The sequence below is a fragment of the Anolis carolinensis genome, chromosome 1, assembly GCF_035594765.1.
Source record: "Anolis carolinensis isolate JA03-04 chromosome 1, rAnoCar3.1.pri, whole genome shotgun sequence".
Lineage (NCBI taxonomy): Eukaryota > Metazoa > Chordata > Lepidosauria > Squamata > Dactyloidae > Anolis > Anolis carolinensis.
Genome location: NC_085841.1, coordinates 241,554,189 through 241,581,818, shown reverse-complemented (window position 1 = coordinate 241,581,818; position 27,630 = coordinate 241,554,189). Strand labels below are relative to the sequence as shown.

Here is a 27,630-nt window from a genome sequence, read left to right as displayed (position 1 = left end):
TGTTCATGTAATAAATCTGAAAACTGAAAACAGGGCCAGAAACAACAATGTGCAATGGGGAATGAGAAATGATGTGCTTTGTTTTCTAATGCTAATACCTAGTGCCTGTTTTAAACATTTACGAAAATCTATTTTGCAGTGTTTACAGTGTAATCTGCAAAATGTCTTTCAGCTGTTCTTCATAGAAAGGAAAACCAGCCTGTTTAGCAAGCCTTGCAAATGCTGTTTTATTATCAATTAATGTTTCATTTTACACCTATTTTATATACCTATATACCCAGGACCATGTGAAAATCTCCCGGGCCAAAGGAGGTCCGGATATCGAGAGATCTTCAGTAGGAAAGGCAGAAGAGTTATTGCTATTAGGAAGCTCATGTATTGTATGTAGGTCATGTGGGTCATGGCATGTCATTTCATGACTTGCTTTAGTCATAGCTATTATGGCTTAGTAATAATTTAAGTACAGATAAAAACAGTCCTATGCCTATCTTTGAAATAACTTCTTAGTCCATTCGAGCATATGCCACAATATACATATTTGTTAAGATGACTAGGATTTTTTGTCTATTACTAAAGATAAAACCAAAGGTGTTTACAAAATAAAAGATCGAATTCTTCACCAGCTTCTCCATATCAGTTTGATGTGTCCTTTTTTTGGAGGAGATAACCTTGTTGTTCATTCATTCAGTGTTTGCACATCTAAAATAGCACATTGCTCAGGACAAACAGGCTTATTCCCAAATGCTGATTAGAAGGGACGAAGATGAGCTTTCTCTGGGTTTGCTCATTCTCTGCCTCTGGGAAATGTCAAGGCACTGCCAGAGCAGAGCTGATGGGAGGAGGCGTATTGGATGAGACTCCTCCTGGATCGCCGGTAGTCAGTGTGGGTAGGAGGAGATGCTCAGCATTTTCTTTGGCATCGGGATAGTTAGCTCAAGAGCAGTACTGACTACTTACTTTATGGTTAGCTATAAGGGATAGGCTGATTTGTCTGAGCAGCTTTTCGTCTTGTCCAGCTCTCCACTGCAAGGCTGATGATCTTTGCCAGGTGGCTGTCTGAAAAGTGAGCTTTTGGCTGTGTGCCTTTAAATAAGGAGGCAAAGCATTAGGCAGAGCTGAGCTGCTGTGAGCTTATTTTATTTTTCCTTAGTGCAAGCTCAGTGGCTGCGTCAGTGGCAGCTTGGAATGCCAAAAGCATGAAGTGATAGGGCAAAGTCAGGGTGTCCAAGACAAGAGCTGCCATGCTGCCTCAAGACATGGGGATGCCTTAAAACAGTACACCCTGGAAACCAGGATCATTCATCGACCGGTAAGAGAATTAATTATATTGCAAAGCAGTGTTGCGGTTGGAAGAAACTGAGACTTTTGCTGTACTGTTCGCTGGGAAGAGAGTGACCGAGTGAGAAAAGAGGAACAAATGCTTGAAGGCAAATCGGAAGGGAGAATGCTTCAGTTTCTAAAATGAGAATGGCTGGGCTCAAGTATGCATGGAAACTGCATCCATTATTCTTGAACTCTTCTTGTCTTTCTGGATTTGCAGGGTTTGTTATGGAAAGAAATTGTGCATATGGTCAGAGGTATAACCACATCTTATGATCTATGACTGGGGCAGAAACAGCAAACAGCTAGATAAGAGCACAAACCCATGAGCATGTGTTTAGGTATAGCTGTAAAAGTGCACATCAAACTCACAGAACTGCGGCAAAGAGATGGAAGTGTATTTATGTTTGTTTTACAAGTGCATGCATGCCATGCTTAGGTGGCAAAATGCCTTACATCTATATACAAGTGTACTGGCTTAAAATAAGTTTGAATGGGTTTCTGACAAGACTAAATGGGTGAAATGAAGTGGATGTTATTAAGTGTCAGATGGGGATGGTTTGTGTACTGAAACAAAGTCCCTGGCATTTGGGAACTAGGAGTACCTCATATAGGGTGAGATGCTGAAGTCCACCGCAAGGAAACGGAGGCCATTACTTGATGACCACAAAGAATAGGGGAGCAATTCCTCTGAAGGGATATTTGGTTTATAGCTTCTTTCTTTTTTTGCTCATATGTATATTTTTTATTCAGTGTGCATGCATGCATGTAATTAAAGAATTGAGCTGGAAGAGACCATAAAGGGTCTTCAGCCTTCTGCCAGGATTTAGTCTTCGTAAACTCAGAATGAGTCTCAGTCCTAACTACAATATTACTGCCTCATAAAAAGTAGTAATTTTGTGGAATTATATTCCTGTGACCTCTACAGGAGCTTTTAAAATGGGCAATTTGGTTTGAGTGGCTCCTCTCAGGAGGTCCTCCTGCTGGCTTTTACCATTTATGTTTTAAGAACAGAAAAGATTTAGGAGTGGGGCAAAGGAACAATAGGCAAGCAAGCCTGGAGAATAGGGAGTGTGAGAAATGGGAAAAGAACATAAGGATTTTCCTTGAGAAAAATCAGGTCAGAGTTGACAAGAGAACAAACTAAAGCCAAAGAGTTCTCAAATGGGGTGGGGGGAATGTGAGTGAAAAGTTTTTTTAAACAGGAAAAGAAAGGTGGGTTTCCAAAGAGAAAGGTGCAAACAGAGCCAAATATCTAGCCAATGTACTATTTGGCCGTAACTTGCAAAATTTATTTTGTTTGTCACTTCGTAAATCAGTGCTGGTCTTGTAGATTTCAACCCGATCTCATCAATGTTTACACATAAGTAAACATTTTTTTAGCCTATGCCCAAGTACTAGCCAGCAGTGCACTAAGTTCTACAAACAGGTCACTGTTGGTCGTTATTTTACAGTACAGGAACTGATCTTGCGTATAGATGTGTCAATGATTCAGCGTATTGTTGTTGTGGTAACGGAAACCTGGTCTCTCAGAGCCACAATCTAGCCCCTGGGAGAAGAGTCAAAGTTCTGCCTCATCAAGCAGAAGAATGGGAATTTTAAGGAACACTGGAAAGCCCCGAGCACTTTGTCTGTGATGTCAGAAGTGTCTACCTTTAGACCGGAGATACTGGGAGACTACAACTCTCACAATTTCTAACAGCCAGTAGGCTGTTAGGAATTGTGGGAGTTGGAGTCCAAGACACCTGGAGGGCCGAAGTTTACCCATGCCTGATCCATGCCACTGTAGAATTAATGCAGTGTGACACCTCTTTAGCATCCATGGCTCAATGTTGTGGAATCATGGGAGTTGTAGTTTTGTAAGTTATTTATCCTTCTCTGTCAAAGAGTGCTAGTGCCCTTCCAAACTACAACTCCCATGATTCCACGACATTGAGCCATGGATGTTAAAGAGGTGTCAAACTATAGTATGGATACACCCTCTGTCTCCCATTAGTTTTGTATGGCATTTATCCTTCTCTGTCAAAGAGTGCTAGTGCCCTTCCAAACTACAACTCCCATGAATGCATGACATTGAACCATGGTAGCAAAAGTGATGTCAAACTGCATTAATTCTACAGTGTAGATGCATTAGCAGTTTGGCCAACATAGGAGAAGCTATTGTCTACCTACAAAAATAGGAGGCAACTTATGCTTATGTAGTAATACATTAAAATGTTTGTACATGTCGTGCTCTGTTTCACAATCTGCTGCTGGGCCTTACCAATGCATTTCTATCCCTTCCTTTCTCATCCATGCAAAAGAGAGGCGTCAGACTGCTCTTTCTTGTAGGACTGAGATAAGAGATTGCATTACTCTGCCAGACCACAAAGAAATTAAATATAAACTCTGTGGTTCATACCAGGATAAATTCCTTGCAGTTAGTAGGCAAACCTGATGCACAGCACATTTGGGGAGAAGCCAGATTTTGAATCCTAACACTGAATCCTGAATTGGTATCTGAATCGATCTGTAATAAATTAATTCTTCACGTCTTTGGAAGGGAAGACATTTTGTTTCTTACTGTCCCATACAAAGAATTATGTTATTGCAAGAGGTAGACTATTGCTGTCCCAGAGCTGTGAACTGAACAAGAGATCCCTCATCTTCACTTCAGCAGAGACTGAGATTTGTGTTATTCTGACCTTCTAAGCTATTCATTTCCTCTACCCCAGCTGTGCAGTGAGGCAATTTTCTTATTACTGTGTTTTGTGGATGAGAATGAAGTCAAATCCACAAGAAATCCTTGTCAATCTCTGTGCCAATCTCTCTGATTTCTTATCATACTGTATGTTAGGTCACCATGATTTTATCTCTAGGATGTGTTTGAGAGATCAACCTTTGTGGAATTAATGAGTTTTCAGTCACAACCCTTTACTACAAAGATGGATCCTCTGGCTTCAGTGAAGTTGCTGGACTGCAATTTCTACCTTCTTTCAAGATTGGCGGTGCCTGATGGAAACTACAACCCAACAGCACTAGATCACTGTAGCCCAGTCCTGCTTCACAAGTTATTCCTCCTCTTTCCCCCCAAAGGAGCCACAACTCTAGCCCAACCCATGAAGAGAAAAGAGCTACTACAGTATTTTATACCCTTTTCTTGGGCTACAAGGAAGGAAAAAACAACTTTATGCAGCAATCACCATCTTGTTGGGGTTATTTCATGCTTTTGGGGCCACCAAGTCCACCCTTGAAATTATAAAGAAATATAATGGCGTCAATGCTGCGGTTACTTATCATTTGATAAATTCCACTGTCTAAGATTGCATTGATTGGGGGAAAAACCCTGCAATCAGTGAGAACCACAGGTTTCCCGTCCCTGGTGGATTCTGTATTATCCAGCTTCTCTTGAACTGAATGTTAGAGAAAAATTATGAACTGAACTTAATTCTTTCAGAGTCTTACAGTGAGTGTATTTATTATATCGCAGCTGCTTTTCGCCCAAACTGTTCAGCAGCATTTCTCTTCTTGAAAAGTGATAATGGGAAAAGCAATTGGAAGAGGGTATATGGAAATTGTCTGCATTTGATGTCCCTATGAAGACTATTTCCATAGTCAGGCAGGTGGTTTATAAAACGAAAGCTGGAATCTTAGACCCAGCTGGAGTAGACCCACTGAATCCATTGTTGAATAGTGAGTCAAGAAGTATGTAAATCCAATTGATTAAATACTTCTACTATAACTGGGACTAACAATAGGATTTAAGCAACAGAATGAAACTTAAAGAACTCTACTGTGGTCTTTCCCAGGCAACTGTTGTTACGATGCTTATTTTTAGTTCTCATCACCATCAGTGACACTTTTAAAGAATTGTTGAACTGTGTTTGAAAACATCCAAGTGTGTACATTCTCCAAGGAAATTTTTCTTCTTCTTTTTTTCAAATTCCCCTTCAACATCCAAAGGAATTTTAAGGGTGATGATGCACTCATGTTCTTCTGGTGGACTTCCTATTGGCATCTACATGGCAGTTGTGAATATTTAAAGCTGGCTGATAGAGAAGGCATGGGTTTGGAGTATACCGTGTTTCCCCGAAAATAAGACAGTGTCTTATATTAATTTTTGCTCCCAAAGATGCTCTAGGTCTTATTTTCAGGGGATGTCTTGTTTTTCCATGAAGAAGAATCCACATTTATTGTTGAACCAAAAAAAACCCCGAACATTTATTATATACTGTACAGTAGTTGTCATCACAAACCAGCATACTGTGAATCCTATCAAGAATTTCTTGTTACTACTATATCCATGTACAATACTCTATGGTACGTACATTTAAGGATCCTTCATGCTCTGGAGTTCTGTTTGGCGGGCATGCTTCCAAACAAAACCTTTGCTAGGTCTTACTTTCGGGGGAGGCCTTATATTTAGCAATTCAGCAAAACTTCTACTAGGTCTTATTTTCTAGGGATGTCTTATTTTAGGGGAAACAGGGTAGGAGGTCCTGCAAATCTTGCTAGATTGCATCTTCCATCAGCCCTAATCAGCATAACAAATGATGAAGGAACATAATTCCTTCAGAGCTCCAGTTCAACAGTATCTGTAATGACATAGCTTTCAGTGTAAGCCATCATAGATGTTTTTATGTTTTCAAAGGTTGTACTTGCAGACTGCTTTCCTTGTGGCATTCCACCTTTTCCCCCTGAAGGTAAAAGTAAGATACCAATACGGACTGTGTTTTAACAGAGACAAAGTTTAAGTTCACTTTATTATGGTCAATGACCAGCTCATAAGAAGAGGGACACAGTCTCGCACAACACATCAGGTCTAAGGGTCGGGAGAAAGAACAAATTAGCAGAACCCATCTATAGTCAACAGTGATGGTAACAGCGCATATGAAATGAGTAGATGTAAATAAATACTTCGTATTACACAATTACGGTGATATGATTCTACTTTAACTGCCATGGGTCTATCCTGTTTAGGAAGGGGCATTTAGGATCCTCAGCTAGAGTGTTCCTGGGATACCTCTGACCAGATTATATACCCCAGGCTTTCATAGTGTTGTAATTGTGTTGTGGGAAAGAGACCATTCCATTATGCATCTCCTTGGACTTGATTCCTTATTCCATCTCTTCATTGTCAAACACAACTCTCTTTCATCATATTTTGTCCTGAAGCTTGCTTGCATGCATGAGTGGCAGATTATGTCAGATTCTGCTTCTAGTGAAATAGCTTCTGCCTCATAACAGACTGCTATATGTGAGTGAGTTTTCCTAGGAAAATCCAGATGCACATGATATAATAATTTTGTAGTACCATATGTGTATGTGCTGCTTAATAATATGAATATTTCAAAAAGAATTAATTTGAGAGATGATCAAGAAGCACAGGCTGGGGTTTTACAAATACAGTAAAGGTTAGTAACTAAAGATACTGGTAAACTTCAGAGAACTCAAGAAGTAGACCTGGGCAATTATTGATTAGTTTGTGGAGGGTGCATGAAAAAGGCTGACTCACTCATTACTCATATTCTCTGCATATCATGTTTCTTTGTTTGGGTTGGCCTGGAGCCCTGGACTATATTGGGATTAACTGTTTTGACTGCATCATCTTTAGAATGATAAATACCGCAAAGCATAACAGGATGCAAAAGAGAAGATGGAGTTCCTGTACCTTTTAAAACAAGTTCATAAAATAATTCATTTTGGCAAACTGAGCCTTTCTTGCCTGTGAAGTGCTATGGAATAACAGTGGAACACTACATGATTAAAGGTACAGGGGGACTGTCACCGACACAAGATCTCGGACTGCAACAACAGAGTGTGGAGTGATTGTAGATGCATAATGGACTTACAGAATATAAAGGGATATCCAGCAGGTTACAGGTTATAAAAGGATATCCTTTGAAGTCAAGGCTGCGATCTTGTGAATGGACTATTTAAAATCCATTTATCTCAGGCGAATTTAAGATCCCAAAGCAATTAGCATATCTGCAGCCAGAGAATTTATAAGTGAGTGGCTTCTAATTATGCTAAAAGTGCACCCTTTATCACAAAAGTGGAGGTAATGTAATTCACCATACAATAGTAGCCACTGCATAATCGTGGCATCCCTTTTTTGGCTCCAAAAATCTGCTTCCAGCTTTTCTTCACATAATAATACTGGAAATAATAGTAATTTGGGGCTCGGTTCGCGCCGCTCTGCTCTCTCCAAAGGCAAGGCAGTTTTTAAAAATCTGAAATTGAGCTCTTTGAAGCTCAGATTTTCCTTTTTTTGAGGCAAAGCAGTTTTGTGAGCACCCTATAACCCACCCTGCTGGACATAGATGGTCTTGATAAGCTGGAGGCTTGCCGGACCCTACCCTACCCCATTTGTGGCAGAACTAGCCTTGTACATGGTGTGATGGAACCAAGGGTTTCTACAAATCACTTTCTGGTCCCAATTCAAGGTGCAGGTTATCACCTACAAAGCCCTAAGCGGTTTGGGACCCGCCTATCTTCGTGACCGCCTTTCCCGCTATGAACCTGCACAATCTTTTCGATCTTCCGGGGAGGCTCTCTTCTCGTTTCCTCTTCCATCACAAGTGAGGCTTCTTGGAACGAGGGAGAAGGCCTTCTCCGTGGTGGCCTCCCGGCTCTGGAATTTCCTTCCCAGGGAGATTAGGCAAGCACCCATCCTGTCAGCCTGCAGCAAACAGTAAAAATCCTGGCTTCAAATAATTAATTCCCATGACAGATCCCTCCTAAATGAAAATCGCTAATGATGATGTGGTTTTATATGCTTTTGATTTTGTTCCTATTTTTGTTCTTTGGGCTTGGCTCCATGTTAGCCGCCCCAAGGCCCTTCGGGGAGATGGAGGCGGGATGGAAAAATAAAGTATTATTTATTTATTTATTTATTTATTTATTTATTTATTTATTTATTTCAACATTTTTACCCCACACTTCTCACCCCCGAGGGGAGACTCAAGGCAGCTTACAAATATAAAACACATGTATAAAACAATATTATTATTATTGCGGTTGTTGTTGTTGTTGTTGTTGATATTATTATTGACAACAACTGGACAAAGGAAGGCTACAGGGCTGAGGATATGGACCATGATGTGAAATTGCCTGATTGTGTTTTAACCAATTGAAGCTGACAATGATTGAGCCTCAAAAGGGTGGTATGGTACTGTGAAACTATAAAAGCAAATGCACTGACATTGCATCTCTGTAACTTTATTCTATCTGGGTTGTTGTGTGTTTTCCGGGCTGTATGGCCATGTTCCAGAAGTATTCTCTCCTGACGTTTTGCCCACATCTGTGCCTGCCATAGATGTGGGCAAAACGTCAGGAGAGAATACTTCTGGAACATGGCCATATACAGCCCAGAAAACACACAATAACTCTGTGATCCCGTCCATGAAAGCCTTCAACAACACTTTTTTCTTTTTACTTTTTGTCATAATAAAACTTTCTTTCTGAGAGCAAGCAACACTTGGTTACTTTGAGGCCATATGTCGAAAGCTGCACCTTTTTTGAGATTGAGGTGACAATTTAAAAAAAAACACAAAAAAACAGAAACAGAGCTGTTTGATTTGGGCGGCATCATCCCTCCTCCTTGTCCTATCTTGGAGGTGCACACAGTCACACACACACAGAAAACAGAGGTTCAAAGGCAGATTTTCTTTCAATCTATAATAGGTGCACCACACTTTTTTTGACAAAAGCAAAACATGTGATGAAATATGGTATTATCAGACACGGAGAACACCCCATGGTTTACAGCAAGCTTGGGCAGCTATCAATGCATCTGAGCAACACCCATGCATTTGGGCACACCAGAAGTGGCATCATGACTCTTTTGGTCACCAATTTTGAATAGATTTGTTGCATTTGGGACTATTTTTTGGGGAGGGATGACTAAAATGTGGGTTGCTCTTTCTCCATCCCTGTTTACAATCTGTTGTAGGAGGAGAAGGTTATTAAGGGGTACAGTGCTAAAAAAAAAAAAAGCAAAAGGAGGTCTGAGCATATTCAGTATTTATTTATAAGGGAAATGAAACAGAGAACTGGGTGGAATGGAGTACTCTTTATGGGACCAAAATTATGTAACAATATTTTGTTAAAGTTCCCACTTGTAAATGTTAAAAGGCTTCCATTACCCTATATAACAAAATTTGAAAAAAAATACTATTCCTGTTTTAAAAGTGTTATTTCCTGTTTAATTGTGCGGTGCTTACTTTGAAAGTAGTTGTTATAATCCAGAAACTTCGTTTTTGTGGCTGAGGGTAGTACTATTATTTTCTTCAGTCTAGGCACTTCATTTGTAATTTTCCTTAGTGAATGTACAGAACTTAAAAACAAAGCTTTTGGAGTTCAATACACCTTTTCCATGTTTTATGATTTTTTTCATGTCAAAAGCATTGCATAACAAATACATAAGAACCAATTTAGGAAATGACATTTATAATCCAAGAACAAAAACTGTGTTACATAGTGTTATTGGAACAATAGAATTGAAAAGGAAACAAAGACAACCCCTCCTGAGAGACCACCGTCAAACATCCATTTGAAGACCTTTTGTGAAGATAATCCACCACTCAATCTAAAGCAATGCATTCCACTGTCAAACAGCTCTTACAGTCAAAATTCTCTCTAATGTTTATATGGAATCTCTTTTCTTGTAATTTGAATTCACCAAACAGCTTCCTAATCCATAGAGCAGTAGAAAAAAAGCCTAATCAATTGTCTATTAGACATACCTTCAGATGTTTAAAGATAGATGTCATATCACCTTTCAATCTTCTCTTCTTGAAGTTAAACACTCAGCTCCTGTTCCGAGATCTTTTACCGTTTTGATTGTCCTCTTGATAGATCCCAGATTATTAATGTTCTCCTTTAAGCATGGTACACAGAAACAAACACAATATTTTAAGTACAGACTGGCCCCCAAAAATTGAGTAGTACTTTACTTTCCTCAGTCTGAACACCATACTTCTATTGATGCATCCTAGAATGACATTGGCTTTTTGGACTGCCATATTATTGAATCAAGTTCTTTTTCACAGACTAATTGTTGTCCATCCTGTATTTGTGCATTTTCCATTTTCTTGCCAGAATATAATACTTTACATTTACATCTGTTGCAATTAATTTTGTAGAGCCGGGTCAAAACTATCTGTTAAGGTCACTCTGGATCCTGAATCTGTCCCCTGGGGTATTAGCTACTCTTGATTTGATATGTGCAACCGAGATAAGCCTCCTAACTTGTTTCATCATCCTAAGGGTTTGCTTTCTGGACAATAAGTGTTGTTTTTCAATGATATGGACGTATTGCATGCTTAAGTATGTTTCACTGAAAGCAATACATGCAAAAATATTTCATCCTACCTTAGATCAGTCTACGGAAAATTTACTTTTTGGATTGAGTTCCCAGATTCCCCGGTCAATATAGCCACTATCTATGTTGGTTGGTGGACACTGTGGCTCAAAAAAGTAATGTATCCAAGCTCAGGTATGCATTTAGATGTTAGCCTTACCTGTGAATGACAAGTCCCTATAAATTTTAAAGATATGTTCTTTATCATCCAAAACATGAGTGAGAATCATGCAACACTACAGATGGTGTTCAACTACATATTTCAGCATTCTCAACCTTAGTTATGTTGGTAAGGGCTACTGCGGCTAACTGTCCAACAAAATACAGGGTGTTGCATGATTCCCATCTCTGATTTGAAGGATCCTGTGAATGCAGTGATGGCCAAACTTTGGGTTTCCAGATGTTTTGGGCTTCAGCTTCCATGTTGTTCCAACCAACATGGTCCGTGACCAGGAATTCTGAGAGCTAAGGTTCAAAACATCTAGGAAATGAAGTTTTGAGAACCAGTGAATTAGGGAACACTGCTACAAGCAAATTCCTGTCCTTCTGCTTTTCAAATTCTTCTTCAAGGCCTTTGAATCCTGTTGAATGTATGTTTTGCTTGTGGGCTTCCCATAAGCATCTGGATAGCCACTGTGAAAACTGAATGCCAGTTTATACAGGACAGATGTAGGGAGGGTTGACAGGTCCTGCAGATGTTGCTAGACTGCATCTCTCATCAATCCTAGGCAGTGTAGCCAATGGTGAAGGAACACAGGAATCAGAGTCCAACAGCATTTGCAGTATTATCTGTGATAAAAACTATTGGTCTTGAACCAGCATGATTTTTCTTATACTTTTAATATCAGATTGGTTGGTTGGTTTGTTGGTTGGTTGGTTAGTTTTTAAACATTCTTACCTCTGAGAGACAAAGAGGGAGAAGGGGTAACCTCAGCTGGCTCTGGTTTCTGTTTTTTAACAGCTTGCTTCAAAGAGCTAGTTTATTTATGTTTCAAAATTTACTGTCCATTGGGAAAGAGATTTTTTTCCAAGGGAGGAGGGAAGTCTAATGTGACAATTAAGCGAGGAAAGCAAGAAATCAATTTTGGACTGGAAAAGAAGGGTACAACCATTATTCAGTGGCAACTATCATGCAGTGAAATATAGTATTCCTCAGGAGATTATAGATTGCTCCCTGTGATCCTCCATGGGAGTTTCCCTTGCGGATGAAAAGATCCCTGGCGTGAGAACTGAACTGTACTTAACATGTTTTTCCTTCTGCTTTTATGCTTTATGGGGGAAAGCAGTAGTTTCTAATATTTGGTTCCTACAGACCTACCTTTATTGCTGACATCTTCTGGCAGCATGAATGTGCAAACCCTGGCTCTAAAAATGTATTAGTGCATGGAAAGCAATAGAGTTGTAAATTTATTTTTTAAAACACAGTTTTCTTGTATTAGTCAAGGCTTCTTTCTAACCCATTCCATCTTTGCTACTTGTACACACCATGTCTCTTTTTTAAATGTAGAGAAACATGTCACAAAACTAAAGTAGTAAAGGTAAAAGTTTTCCCCTGACATTAAGTCTAGTTGTGTCCGACTCTGGGGGTTGGTGCTCATCTTCATTTCTAAGCCGAAGAGCCAGCGTTGTCCGTAGAGACCCACAATGTCATGTAGCTGGCATGACTGCATGGAGCACCATTACCTTCCCGCCGGAGCGGTACCTATTGATCTACTCACATTTGCATGTTTTTGAACTGCTAGGTTGGCAGAAGCTGGGGCTAACAGTGGGAGCTCACCCAGCTCCCTGGATTCGAACTGCTGACCTTTCGATCAGCAAGTTCAGCAGTTCAGTGGTTCAACCCGCTGTGCCAAAATTAAAGGCAGGAGCAAAGAAGAATTTGTCCTTGGGAGCCCATTAATAACAATGGTTAGTGGTGTTATTTTTAAAATATATTTGTGCAAATGCAGACAAATGCAAAGAAGATAGATTAATGGCTTCTATCCCATCACCTCACAGGATACATTGTTTTTAAAAGAATAAATATTAAAGAGTTCTTTAATCTCCCATGGATCGCTTGTGAATACTGAAGATAAAATTTCACAGCATCCGTTTTTAATACAATTCCATCCTTGTCAGACACTTCCAAATCACAAGTGAGACACATTTTTATTAATGTCTATCCATGCTGAAGGTGTGAATTTAAATGATGTCCCTCGTAATGGAAATCTGGATGCTTAGAGTGTACTGTCCTGATTTCTTAATGGTGCAAGTAGAGCTAAGGGGCTATTTTTGGCTGCATTACTCTGCATACCCAGCAGTGCCGGCAGAGCAGAGTAATGAGGCAGAGGGAGCCAGCTGTTTCAGACATAACATACTGGAGTGTGAATGTGTGCCCATATGCCTATAAGTCACCTGCTGACATATGGCGATTCCATGAACCTCATAGTATTTTCTTAGGCAAGGGATATTTAGATTTTGCTTTTTATGCCCTGTCTGTTTCCTTGGCCCACGTTTTTGAGGCCTCTTTCATTTATAGAGGATACAGAAAATTGTCAGAGTGCATTAGGAAGGGAAAGGCTGAGTTTTAAAAGGGGATCATCAACAAATGTCAAATTTATTTCCTGATTTGGAATGCATCAATGACCTTTCAATTAACCAGTCTAGCCAGAATTGCTGGATTGGGTCATCCAGAAAACAATGGGGATGCCCACCATAGTAAAAAGAAAAGTAGGGGACTTGTGATAATATATTATTGAATAGGCTCTACACCCTCCATTGCACCCAGACAGACAAAGAATGGCCGGTGGGAGCCATAGTCATTTTCTCTCTGCTTTGAAAAGAGTACTAAATATATTTGGAGTAACTGTTCCTCCATTCGCTTTTGCGTGTCTCTAGGTTTGTTCTTTATTCCTAGTGAGGAAACCAGGACAAAACATATGATCTGAAGATTTTTTTGTTTGATTATGCTGGTGGAAATTACTGGAGGGTACCTGTTTCTCGGTTGAGCTCAATATCTTGCAGTTTATTGCAGGGACAGAAAACAGATGGCCCTCTAAACGTTTTTTTGAGACTATCGCTTCCATTAATCAACCCAGCTAATAGGAACAAACAAGCAATGGTGATAGGTGACTTTCCTATCAAATGGACAGTAAATCCGCTCCAGCTTTTAAATTTCAATGATAAAGGTGTTGGACGAATAGGCTTATTAACAAAAGACCCTCCTTATAAACGTACAGCAAAGTAAATTATTAGCAGCAGCGTGACCCAGCACCAATAGCCAAAAGAATCAAAAGATCAAAAACACACAGACCAGTATTATCTCTTCCTTAGGAGGCTTTTCTTTGTAGCAAAATAATATGGTTGACCTATTTACAAAAACAAGGTTTCTATAACACAAATAAAGTTCTTTTTACTTCCTTCTTTGCTTCCACGCTGGGCTTCTTTGTCATGCAGATAAAACAGCTTCACTCTCACAGAGCCTCCTCTCACACCAAACTTTGACAGGAGCTTCACACACTGGGCCTTCAACTTGTCTCGCTCACCAAAGCTTCTCACACACTTCGCAGGACGATGTTAGCTTTGGCCCACTAACTCTAACAGGCTTCGGCCTACTCACTCTTCTCAGGGTGACGCTAGGTTATTTAACTCTTTCAGTGCTTGACTCACATTTTTGTAATTAAAAATAGCTAGTTATTTTTTAATATAAACGTTTTAAGACTATAGCTTCCATGAATCACCCAAGCTAATAGGAACAAGCAAGCAATGGTGATAGGTGACTTCTCTATCAAATGGAGAGTAAATCCACTCCACCTTTTTAATTTCAATGATAAAGGAGCTCTCAAAGTTGCTGAACCCTACTCTTAAAAAGATCTGGCACCTCCGATAACATTTTAAAAAACTAACCACAATAAGGAATGGATTCATCTTAAACTGACTTTACGAACCGTAGGGCCATGTGTTCCCCAGGCCTGATTTGTTGGAATGACTAGCTATGTGGTTTTCCAAAACACATGGGAAGCACAGAGCACTCTGGTTTCTACCTAGGTTGGCTGAGGTCTGTTTGTTGCTGTCTGTTGCTGATTCAGTAACCCAAATTATTGTCCTTCTCCCCCTTCATTTCATCAAACACATGCATACATCGGGTCCTTGGTTATCTTCTGAAGTTTGGTTCTAGGACCCCCAGTGGATACCAAAATCCATGGAAATTCAAGACCCATTATATACAACGGCATAGTGAAATGGTGTCGTCATACAAAATGACAAAATCAAGATCTGCTTTTTAGATTTAAAAGAAAAAATCAAGTAGAGGGTGGTACATGGATGCAGAAACTGTGGATACGGAGGGTTGACATACACACAGTACATACATACATATTAATCTGCGTCATCTCCTTCATTTTTCCCCAAGTGGCCACTGTTAAGATAATGTTTCTTGCTCTTTAAGAGAAGCTGAATAGAATCTTGGGAAAAGGCCGATCTCAGGACAGTTGGTTGTACTCCATTAGACTTTTGCGGTGCCGGAAGAGGAGCTGTTACTCGATAATGTGTTCGGATCTCCCTGGACTAGATTGTAACACTGGGATATATTGTTTGGTGGTGATTTAAGGTAAAGGTTTTCCCCTGACATTAAGTCTAGTTGTATCCAACTCTGGGGGGTGGTGCTCATCTCCATTTCCAAGCTGAAGAGCCAGTGTTGTCTGCAGATGCCTCCAGGGTCATGTGGCTAGCATGACTGCATGGAGGGCTGTTACCTTCCCGCCGAAGCGGTACCTATTATACAATTATAATCTATTCAGTATTTATATTTATGTCATGACTCGAGGGTTTCCCCCACAAACTGAATCAATTTCAAAAATGCATTTTGAGTCAGTTATCTAAGCAACCCCCCTAGGGATAGATAATATATCCTTGCATTTAAAACTAGAATGGTTGTGTTGATTAATGTTAGGCTACTTTGCAAGAGAGGTAATTTTATAACAATACTGGCTTTTTTCAAGCTCTTTAAAAAATCTATTTCCTCCCGGCACTTTCTCTATATTTGTAAACAGAACAGGATGTTTTGAAATGGTTTTAATTCAACAAATAGCTTAATTACATTTCTGCCTTTTGTATGATGAACTTTCTAGCCGCATTTGTTTCTAGAGATACTTTGTGTTTTCACTGGAAATGGATTTCAGGTGGGGACAAATGCATACTCTATAACAGGGGTCCCCAAAATAAGACCCGTGGGGCCAGATGTTGCCCCCGAAGGTCATTTACCTGGCCCCCGCCCTCAGTTTTAAACTTAGACTCACCCGAAGTCTGAAATGACTTGAAGGCACACAACAACAACAGTCCTAATTAACTTGACTATCTCATTGGCCAGAAACAGGCCCACACTTCCTACTGAAATCCTGACAGATTTATGTTGGTTAAAATTGTTCTTTTTAAAAAAAAACATTGTGCTTTCATTGTTGTTGTTTTTTGCACAACAAATAAGACATATGCAGTTTGCATAGGAATTTGTTCGTATTTTTTTTCAAATGATAATTCGGCCCCTCAACAGTCTGAAGGATTGTGCTTAAAATAATAATAATAATAATAAAACTTTATTTATACCCCACCACCATCTCCCCAACGGGGACTCGGGGTGGCTAACATGGGGCCATGCCCAGAGCAATACAATATAATAAAATATAAAACAGCATATCATAGCACAATTAAAAGTAATACAATAGATGATAATAGACATTACATCAAGAGGTTTGAGGACCCCTGGACTATCTATATATATAAAAGAGTGATGGCATCAGGGCAGTGGACAAAACAACAAAACTACAGGCCCCCAACCTCGAAATTTGACAACACAACCCATCATCCACGGCTCTAGGTTGATACAACAAAAAGAAAAGAAAAATAAAGTCCTAATAAGGTAGAAGAATAATTGTTTTTATCCAATTGTTGCCAGTTACAAGGCTAAGTTCCGCCCACTTGGTCTCCTAGCAACCTACTCAGCCCAGGGGACAGGCACAAGAGTTTGGAGAGACCCCTAAGGGCCATCCAGCCCAACCCTTTCTACTATGCAGCAGGACACAGTCCAGCATTCACAACACATGGACAACGTATAAATACTATACAATACTACACAGGGACATAGGCCCCCTCTACCCTCACCACTTTCACAGTACACAAACAACCAAATGCATACTAAACATAAAGACAACCATACAACAGACATTCAATACCACCACTGTCTCAACAATTTCTCACCAACACCACCAGACAACGCCACAGCAACATGTGGCTGGGCACAGCTAGTACCCATATATAAGCCTAAAAGTTGTTGTCAAAAATCAGCCCAAAATACCTGGATTGACTTAATCCACGGGTCAATGTGAGTACTATACCTTAACTGTTACAAAAAAGGAACCATCCCCTTCTCAGAACAGAGTAGTGAAAGGCAAGAGCTCAGTCCGTTCTGGGAGACTCTAAAAGAAACATCAACTACTTCTACTTTCTCCACCTTGGAGTCTCTTCTGGCCATTTTCAACTCCTAGAATCATAGATTTGGAAGAGACCTCACAGGCCATCCAGTCCAACCCCCTGCCAAGAAGCAGGAAAACTGCATTCAAAGCACCCCCGACAGATGGCCATCCAGTCTGCTTAAAAGCCTCCAAAGGAGTTTCTATCAGAGAGTTCCATTGATGAACAGCTCTCACAGGGAGGAAGTTCTTCCTAATGTTCAGGTGGAATCTCCTTTCCTGTAGTTTGAAGTCGTTGTTCCCTGTCCTAGTCTCCAGGGCAGCAGAAAACAAGCTCGCTCCCTCCTCCTCCTGTAGTGTTTGTTTTGCTGTCTGTGCCCTATTTAAAAGATTTCACCCACTTTATGTCCCTGTGATCATTGGATTTTGAAAAAAATTGACTTGTTGTGGAAACACAGATTGGTGATCAAGCTTCGGTGGAGACACCTTTTCACAACTGCATTTATGAAATGCAGGGGCAGATCCTAGGGGCAGATATCTTTTATTTCCTGTTGTCTCACCCCTGTTCTTAACTATGAGTAATTTGTAAGTTGAATATTTGTAATTGGGAACTGCTTATATATACAATATATATAAAAACGTGGCATATGCAAGAATTTTTAAAAAATCTTGAGTTAAGCTGCCCACAAAATTCATTCCTCATTTGTGCTTTGTGCATACAATAGATATTAAGAAAAGATCTGTTTAATTCATAGAAGAAATCGTCAAGTGTCATAAGAAGATCAGAGGGTGGGCAGAAGTAAATAAAAAAGATCTACTGATCTCTTTCCCAACCTGGATGGGCTGTCATACTGTGCCTAAGTGAAAATCTTTCTGTCTGTAGGTCTGTATCTAATCATTAATAGCTGAGAGTACTCAGAGAGCAAGTTCTAGTTTAAAGACATGATGTTGCAGCTTTGTAGTTAACCAGAGAAAGAAAGTTGAGGTTTTGCAGCTGTAGGAAACAATCTAGAGCCATTCAGTTTTCTGCTTTCCGGGACTGAATCCTTTTAGCAAATAGCCGTGCATCAGTGTGTGTCAACTCTCTTCCTGCTTTTGTAAAGAAACTGTTTAATATTTGCCTCCAGTCCTATCCAAACTCACAAAGAAGCTCACTGCAGTGAAAGCCTTTTCTGGAATTTGTATTTGCTTGGGAAAGTGAGAAATGCATGCTTGGTAAAAGGCATAACCTTCAAACTATGGCTTAAAGCCAACTACTTGTCCCATTTAGAGTAGACCCCCTGGCTGAACTTTGTTCTTGTATGCCTTTGAGTTGTTTTCTTGGCAAGATTTATTTAGAGGAGATTTTTCATTGCCTTTCTCTAATGCTGAGGGAGCATGATTTGCCAGTGGTCACCCACTGAGTTTCTGTGTTCAAATGGAGACTTGAACCCTAGTCTCCTGGAGTTCTTAATTCATCTCTCAGGCTACAAGACTATTATTTTATTGCATGACACAGCAAACAAGATAGACATGTTGGATTACATTTAAAAAAAAAAAAAGAACTCCAGGAGACTTGAACCCTAGTCTCCTGGAGTTCTTAATTCAGCACTCAGGCTACAAGACTATTATTATTATTATTATTATTATTATTATTATTATTATTATTATTATTATTATTTCTTACTACCTCTCCTCATGGCTTTTTAGGGTACCTCACTGGACGAATGCAGTCAAATCTCATTGAATCAATACTCCTAAGGTGCATCTACTCTGCAGAATTATTGCATTTAGACACCACTTTAACTGCCATTACTCAATGCTATGGAATAATGGGATTTGTAGTTTGGTGAGGCACCAGCTTTCTTTGGCAGCAAAAGCTAAAGACCTTGTGAAACTTTCACGATTCCATAGCATTGAGCCAAGGCAATTAAAGTGGTGCCAACCAGCATTAATTCTACAGTGTAGATGCACCCTTAGTATAGCTGGGATGGGCAAATAGATTTAGACACATGCACAATGCCAAACCGACTCTCGTGGCTCTAATAATTAATATCTTCTCTCTTAAACGTGTTTGCTGAATTCTGTTCGGGAGTTTAAAAGCTGTAAAATTACTTGGAAGCAAACATTCTTCCTGTTTGTTTATTTATTTGCATACATATTCTGAATGCATGTTAAGGGAAGCTAGGATATTGCTACATACTTGACACTTGTGCAAGTAAAAAAAAACCTATTAAGAGATTGTAAGCACTGGAAACCAACTGGTTTCTCTTCCCATTTCCAGATCTCTCTCTCCCTCTTTCCCTCTCTCTCTCTCTCTGCCTTCCTTCCTGCTTTTTGATCTTTGCTGTGGAATTGGTAAAGAGTGTGTCACTATGTGGGCTAGAGTAAAAAAAATAAATGGCCCATCTCTTTACAGAATTGGATTAACGTACAATGCATGATTACTGATAATGTGTCCTACACAGACACATTAAAATTGTCTGCACAAGTTGTTTAGAAAGAGGCTGGAAGGAGAATGCCCCGGTCCTTGTAGCGTGTTTCTAATCAGGGATTTCATATGAACAGCGGAGTCTTATTAGACCGATGACCCAGTTAGAAGAAATCTTCGTAAACAGGAAAGTTAATCCGGGATTTATCATATTTTCTTGAACATTCAAGAAATTGTGTCATGTAATGGAGTTTGGATTTTTCAAACAGATGCAGCAATGGAAATGTAAAAATGTACCTCAGGCCAAAAGATAGAAAAAAAAATAGATAAAATAGCTACATCTTTACAAGAAAAAGTGTCAGTAAACATTTACAGGAACTTTTATACAAATCTAAAAGATAATCTGGACTTTTTTTCTCAATACAAACTTGAGTCATGAGAAGATACATATTGGGCCTGTAGATTAGGCCCCTGATATTATTATTTGGAAGTGAAATTAAAACTGCAAAGGGTTTTAAAAAAATAATGACTGACAGCAATGGAGGCGAATAAGAGATTTTGGAAACACATCCTACTAGCTACTACTGATAAAATATTCGCACTCATCAACCAGAATTTCCCAGAAGACATCACAGCCCTGCTTCAACATATCTCATCAGATTTGTGGATGACACTTTCACTGTTGGAGACTAGCCCAGAGGGGAAGTAAAGGAGAGAATTCCAGGAGAGCAATAAAACAAGCCTTTTATTGTTATCACAGCTGATGATAAGGCAAAACAGCCATAGGTACCCACTTCAGTGGGTCCGTACCATGCAAATGGCCGTCGCAACATGTGCGTAGCAAACAAAGAATTTATATCTTGGCTTATCTAAAATTGACCAATGGCTGAGGGTCTTCCACACCTTCCACACCTACTTGGCACAAGTGATACCAATGACCTAACTTGTTTACTCTGAACTTTCTTCTCTCTTTGGAGCTTCCTGGAGAAAGGCACCAGCTCACAGGAATGGAGGAGCATATGCACAGGCAAAGCTACATAGGCAATAGTTTACTATTTGTCTGGCTTATGGTCCCTACATCACCATTTGGAGCCATGGAGAAGAAGAACTAAACAAGTTCCTGGACTACATCAACAACATCCACCCAAACATCCATTTTACCATGGAAAAAGATAACAAAGGAAAACGATCATTTCCAGATGTCGTAGTCATCTGCATACCAAATCAATAATTGGGTCACATAGTCTACAGAAAACCCACTCACACTAGATACCTACATAAACACTCCAACCATCACCCAGGTCAAAAAGAAGCACAATAAAAGCTCTGGTAGACCATGCAGCCCTACCTCCTTCAAGGTGAACTGAACCACCTAAACTGGGCTCTACAGGCCAATGGGTATTTTACGGCAGACATCAGAAGAGCTGTAAGACTAAAAACAAGCCATGGAGTAAAGACAAAGAGTATCAGAGTTATTGAGTATCAGAGTTCTGTTTTATGCAGTGTGACATGTATAACTTTTCAAATAATAAACCATTTTAATCCTAATTTCTATGCATGTCTGCTCTATGTATGTCTGCATAGAGTGCCGTTACCTTCCTGCCGGAGCGGTACCTAATGATCTACTCACATTTGCATGTTTTCAAACTGCTAGGTTGGCAGAAGCTTGGGCTAATAGCCGGAGCTCACGCCACTCCCTGATTCAAACCGCCGACCTTTCAGTCAGCAAGTTCAGCAGCTCAGTGGTTTAATCTGCCGCACCACCGGAGGCTCCTTAACCCTACCATGATCAATGGCAATTACAATATATAGACATGGATGTATTCTACTGTTGTGCTGGAGAGTTATTGGCAGTTGGGAGGAAGCCAATATATCTAAAACAGGGCTAGCAATTGTTTAGCCTTCCAGTTGTTGAACAGCAGTTTCCAACGGCCCTAGCTAGCATAGCCAATTGTGAGGAATGATATGAATTTTAGTCCAACATCTAAAGGCTGCACAACTCTCTGTCCTGACCAACTAAATATAGTGCAGTTGTGATGTCTTCTGAGAAATATGTCCTACTGAGTTCCAAGATACTTATTCCTCTATGTTGGCAGTTGCCATAGATTTCTGGCAAGTTTTTTTTTAAGCGTCTGGAGAAAAGATAGTTCAATCAGGTGCTTCGTTGTTCTAAAATTGCTTTTCCTTTCAACTATTTCGTTTCTTGTTTGTTTTGTAGGTAATAGTTGTGCCAACTCAAGAACAGAACAACCATGGCTTCTGCACTTACTTCCCGTGAGTATGTTCTGGAGCCTTTCAGGGGGTTACAGAGAATTGGCTGTAGCATTGTCATGACCCTTAGTCAAGATGGCCATGGGAAGGTAAAACAAGTTATAAAGAAGATGTCAGGCAGGCCTGTTTTTCTTTTCATGTCAGGAGTGACTTGAGAAACTGCATGTCGCTTCTGGTGTGGGAGAATTGGCCGTCTGCAAGGATGTTGCCCAGGGACCCCCAGATGTTTTTGATGTTTTACCATCCTTGTGGGAGGCTTCTCTCATGTTCCCACATAGAGCTGGAGCTGTTAGAGGAAGCTCACCCGTGTTCTCCCCAGGTTGGATTTGAACCAGCAACTTTCAGGTCAGCAACCCAACCTTCAAGTCAGCAGTCCTCCCGGCACAAGGGTTTAACCGAAGGTTCCTACTAAAACTGATGTGACATCTGTGTTCCATTCTGGGTTAATTTTCTCCCGCGTTGGATTCTTTCTCCTGCTCAGGTATTCAACCAGATGAGAACCTTGAAAAGATGCAACAAGGAACAATGATGCGCAAGGTCAAATCCAAGAACTGGAAAAAACCACGATTTTTTCTGTTAAAGGATGACAGCATGACTGTCTGGTACAAATCTAAGATGTCTGGCAATGCCAAATCTGCATGTGAGTTTGATTCCCCATTTTGTATACTCTGGTTGCATTCTGGGCCTCTGTTAAACTGCTTAGTGAAGGTTAGACATGATCCAGACTGCAGTCACGAACTAAAAATTAATGCAACAGTTGTTCAGTCCAGTCCTTCATATCATGTAAGTTAAATGCTAGGCTGAACAATTCTGGACATGCAACAGCCACATGCAGGATAATATAGAATTCTGACAGATGTTTTGCTACATCTGAATATTAGCATTATATTTTCAAACCTTTAGAGTCTTTCAGGGGACATTTTTAATGTATGAGAAAACAGACAACAGGCTCTGAGGTGAATCTTTAGGTATACTGAGCTTGCTTTTCACATCTGGCTATGAAAGCAAGGCTAGTCCTATTCATTAAGTAGAGCTGAGTGATGACCTCATCTTGGTATCAGGCATCAAATTGCCAGTGACTTCATTTTAAAAATAAAATTATGTAGTATGTCACTCATATTTTGGACCTTAGTTGAAAATCCCTTCAAAGTTAAATTTCATAATTATTGCTAATTGCTATCAAGTTGGCTTCAGCAAGCAACAACCCTATGAATGGTTTTAGTGATCTAATTTGTGAATTTAGTGAGCTAATTTGTTTTTTGTGTCAGGAGCAACTTGAGAAACTGCAAGTCGCTTCTGGTGTGAGAGAATTGGCCCAGGGGACGCCCAGATGTTTTGATGTTTTACCATCGTTGTGGGAGGTTTATCTCGTGTCCCCACATGGGGAGCTGGATCTGACAGAGGGAGCTTACCCGATCTCCACAGATTCAAACTGCCAACTTGTCGGTCAGCAGTCCTGCCAGCACAAAGGTTTAACCCATTGCACCACCTGGGCTCCCAGTGATCTAATGACAGTATAAAGTGTTCCCTCACTACTTTGTGGTTCACTTTTCGTGGATTTGCTGTTTCGCAATTTTTCAATAAACTCTAAAATACTATTATAAATAATAAAAAATTACAATTTACAGCCTAAGGAAGGGAGGAAGGAGAAGCCAAAGGGAGAGAAAAGGAGCCCAAGCGGCAACGGGAGGAGAAGGAGGCGATTTATCAACACACGATTGGTTGATAAAGATTTAAAAATGTGTATAACTACTAAAATAATGTATAAATACTGTATTAAAATAAATATAGTGTCCCTACTTGCGGATTTTCACTTGTTATGGGTGGTTCTGGAACCTAACCCCCGCAATAAGTGAGGGAACACTGTATATACTTAGAAAACACTTGAATTTAATTATTTTGTTGCAAGCAATGGAAGATGTATGTCCTTCTGTGTGCTGTTGTAGTATTGTACAGGATACTCTGTTTTGTTATCCAGACACATTTTAAGTCCTCTTGGGATTTTTCTGAATCCTCTGGTATGGTGCTGTGACCTCCCCATCCTGTTGGCTTCCTGAACTAAATGCTTTTGTCTTCAATTGATCTTGCATAATAATTGGCTTATACTGTCCTTGCTTTCATTTTTTTTGTTTTATTCCACTGTTAATTGTGCCGATAAAAAATTGTACTATGGGCCCTCAGTATCCACTAGGCCTTGGTTCCAGAACCCCCAGTGATTACCAACACCTATGTATGTTCAAGTCCTATTATTTACAATGGCAAAATAAAATGGTGCCCCTTATATAAAATAGCAAACAACTCAACATGAGTGTCAGAGAGACTGAGGATGTGAAATGGGAGGAAGAGACAGAAGGGTATACGTACATATCAAGGTAGGGCTCTGCACATGGCAAAACCAAAGTTTTATTTTTGGATTTTCCCCAATATTTTTGATCTGTGGTTGGTGGATGTATAAGTCATGGATATGGAAAGCTAAGTGTATTTCTCTTCCTTTGAGTTTTTTTGTTCTGCTGGACCAAAAGTGTAACGATGACACTGTTTCTCTGGTAATGTAGTGTGAGAGTGGGCAGACAAGCTAAATAAACAAATCCATGAATAAATGAGTGGATGGCTAATGGTACTGCTACTCCCTATGGGGCCCAACCTGAGAAGCCAAGGCTTTATTGTGTAACATAATCTGAATTTCCTACACAATAGCTAATTGTTCCTTGTTCTCCCCTCCCAAGTCTCTGTGAGTGATGTGGAGACGGTGCGTGAGGGACACCAATCAGAAGTATTGCAAAGTTTAGCCGAGGAGTTCCCGGCCGAGTGCTGTTTCACCGTTGTTTTCCATGGGCGCCGAAAAAACCTGGACCTAATTGCTGGCTCAGCAGAAGAAGCTCAGTGTTGGATCCAAGGTCTGCGACGTCTTGTGGAGATTGTCACTAACATGGACCAGAGAGAGAAGATAGACCAATATCCTTGCATACAGTCAGTCACTATTTGTTGACTCCTGTACCAAAAAAGGGAAAGTTGTGTTCCAAATTTAGGCCATTATAATACATGTAATTTGCATTATCTATGACTAATGTTGGGTCTCATTGATTTCAGTGAGTCTGCTTTAAATATGACTAAGTCTAGAGCCAAAAGACAGTCTGAGCATTTTCACCTGTATTAATATCTGATGTGTGGAAATTGTGTAGCTTGGTAGCAGAACAATTTCGGTTCCTAATACAGTAGAGTCTCACTTATCCAACATAAACGGGCCGGCAGAATGTTGGATAAGTTAATATGTTGGATAATAAGGAGGCATTAAGGAAAAGCCTATTAAACATCAAATTAGGTTATGATTTTACAAATGAAGCATCCAAACCATCATGTGAGACAACAAATTTGGCAGAAAAAGTAGTTCAATGCGCAGTAATGGTATGTAGTAATTACTGTATTTATGAATTTAGCACCAAAATATCATGATATATTGAAAACATTGACTACAAAAATGTGTTGGATAATCCAGAACGTTGGATAAGTGAGTGTTGGATAAGTGAGACTCTACTGTATCTCCAAGTAGGACTCATGTCTGACACTCAGGAGACTTGCTGCCAGCATTTTAAAAACACAGGGTTCGATTTACCCTTGATCTAACCATATATAAAGCAACTACATTCCTATGTAATGGCACTGTCCTCCAATTTTTTGCACTTTTCTCTTCAAACTCTTCATAGCTCAGTTGTCTTCAGTTACATGCATTCTTTTGGGTGGTGCTTTTGGTTACTGATATCATGACTCCTGAAAGTAATCTCCTTCAGCCCACAACCTTATTTTGCATCACTCCATTCTACATTAATTCTTTCTGATGCTTTCATTTTATGTAGCTTAAGAAACAGAATTTCTGATACGGATTCTGCAAAAATTTAAGGCTCTGAGTTTCCAAAACAATATGACATTTATGGAAAGGGTGGGAAACTGTTCTTTAAATTTATGCCTCATTGGATGAAGACTTTTGACTTCTATAGATTCTGCCCTTGCAACTAACTGGGTCAATGCTATTCTGCCAATAATAAATTGGCAGTGAGGAATAGATGTTGGAAAGGATAACCACAATGAAATGTGGTAGATTTCTGAAGTCTCGTGGCTTGGCAGTATTTGATTATGCTTGTACATATGGCTAAGTTACCAAAGTTTATGCTTTGAAGACGTAGGTCTGTGCAAACTGCCTAGTCTTTTTTCCCTTAACCCATGTCTTCGACTGCTCCACATGGATCTGTGATTGGTTCCAGAAAGCTGATAAGGACAAGGATGGGCGCATGAACTTCAAGGAAGTGCAGGCCTTACTCAGGATGATGAATGTGGATATGAATGAGGGCCATGCCTACCGGCTGTTCAAGGTGAATTTGAATAGTGATATGAGGCTCTTGTTTCTGTCAAATGGTGACATCTGATTGTTTTCCCACCCACAAAGTATTTTGTAAGCAATGTTAAAGCCACCCTTTAGCCTGAAATATGTGTTACCTATGGATATTAAGGAGTAGCAGTGGGTGTTTTTTTTAAGGGGGAGAGGGTTAAATATTGCCTCCAGGGTCAGATAGAGTGTGGTCCTCAATACAAGTAATTAGGGAATGCAAGCTTGTGAGTTTCACATAGATAGTTGTTTGGTACCCATGGGAACAGAATGAGATATGTCTTTAGTCTGACACAGCTCTTCTTTAGAGGTGGGTCAGACTTACCTAGAGATGGTATACAACATGGATCCATAAAAAATTAGACTACCTATGTAGCAATTTCCTCTTCTTTCCTTTGATTCCTTTTGGAAAGAATCATATTACTTTAATGTGCTAAGGATCATCCAGTACAGTATATTATTAGTGCTTTAGCATAAACAGGGTTATGCGTCAATGTCTTTCCCAGTAGCCTCTAGAATAGATCTCTTTCTACCTTGCTGTGATGCCTCTGTTCATTTTCCCTTCCACTCTTACAGATGGCTGACAAATCACAAACAGGAACACTGGAGGGAGAGGAATTTGTGCTGTTCTACAAGGCATTAACACAACGGGACGAAGTACTTGAGATCTTCCAGGAGTACTCTGAAGATGGCAAGAAGCTGACACTGTTGGAGTTTGTGGATTTTCTGCAACAAGAGCAAATGGAAAGCAGTGGCATTGATGAACTTGCCATGGAGCTGATTGACAGATATGAGCCATCTGAAACAGGTGGGTGAGGAGGTCCAGTACAAAGGGAGAGCTGATGGATCCACAGCTTGGGCAACATCCAGAGTTGGCATAGGTTGTCATGGAAGTCCTGCAAAAATCCTTGGATTAACTCCAAGTCATCAGAGAATAGAGCTTTTAAGCACTGAGAGAGTGTAGAGGTATATGTGATTCTTTCCCTAGCAGACTTGCACAAACTATTTATCAGTGCCTTGTTCTGTTACACATATTGCTATAGAAGCTGCAGAGATATCTGCTTTTTCCTGGTCTGTTTCACTGTCATTGTTTGCTTTGGTGTCTTTCTTCCCTTATATCCTGGGGGTTGTCTCTCCTGACACTGTTTTCTCTCTTTACCGCAGCCAAAGCTCGCCACATTCTGAGCACTGATGGATTCCTCATGTACCTTTGTTCACCCGATGGCTCCATCTTCAACCCTGAGCACACGAAAGTCCACCAGGACTTGTCTCAGCCCCTCTGCCATTATTTTATCTCTTCCTCTCACAACACGTATCTGATGGAGGATCAACTGCGAGGACAGAGCAGTGTTGAAGGATATATCAGGTGATTCAATCAAAGAGTTGAAGACTGGCTGAGATACTTTATCCCATGATAGAATCAAGCTTAAACAATTCCTTTCTCTTGTGATGTCTTTTAAAA

General features: G+C 40.0%; 1 protein-coding gene across 4 annotated transcripts in view; it reads left to right on the top strand.

The window, feature by feature from the left end:
* The first annotated feature begins 830 nt into the window (after positions 1–830).
* Positions 831–27,630, top strand: part of plcd4 (phospholipase C delta 4) — a 49,266-nt gene continuing 22,466 nt past the window's right edge. The window contains exons 1-7 of one of the 4 annotated variants that reach the window (XM_062967313.1): positions 831–1,309; positions 21,735–21,790; positions 22,269–22,427; positions 24,514–24,744; positions 26,027–26,154; positions 26,745–26,976; positions 27,333–27,534. In XM_062967313.1, the coding sequence (XP_062823383.1) occupies positions 21,769–21,790; positions 22,269–22,427; positions 24,514–24,744; positions 26,027–26,154; positions 26,745–26,976; positions 27,333–27,534 (974 nt within the window). In that variant the 5' untranslated portion in view covers positions 831–1,309; positions 21,735–21,768. Of the gene's footprint in view, positions 1,310–15,142; positions 15,252–21,734; positions 21,791–22,268; positions 22,428–24,513; positions 24,745–26,016; positions 26,155–26,744; positions 26,977–27,332; positions 27,535–27,630 lie in introns of those variants that run through there. The other 3 variants (XM_062967311.1, XM_062967312.1, XM_062967314.1) reach the window with 3 other exon arrangements.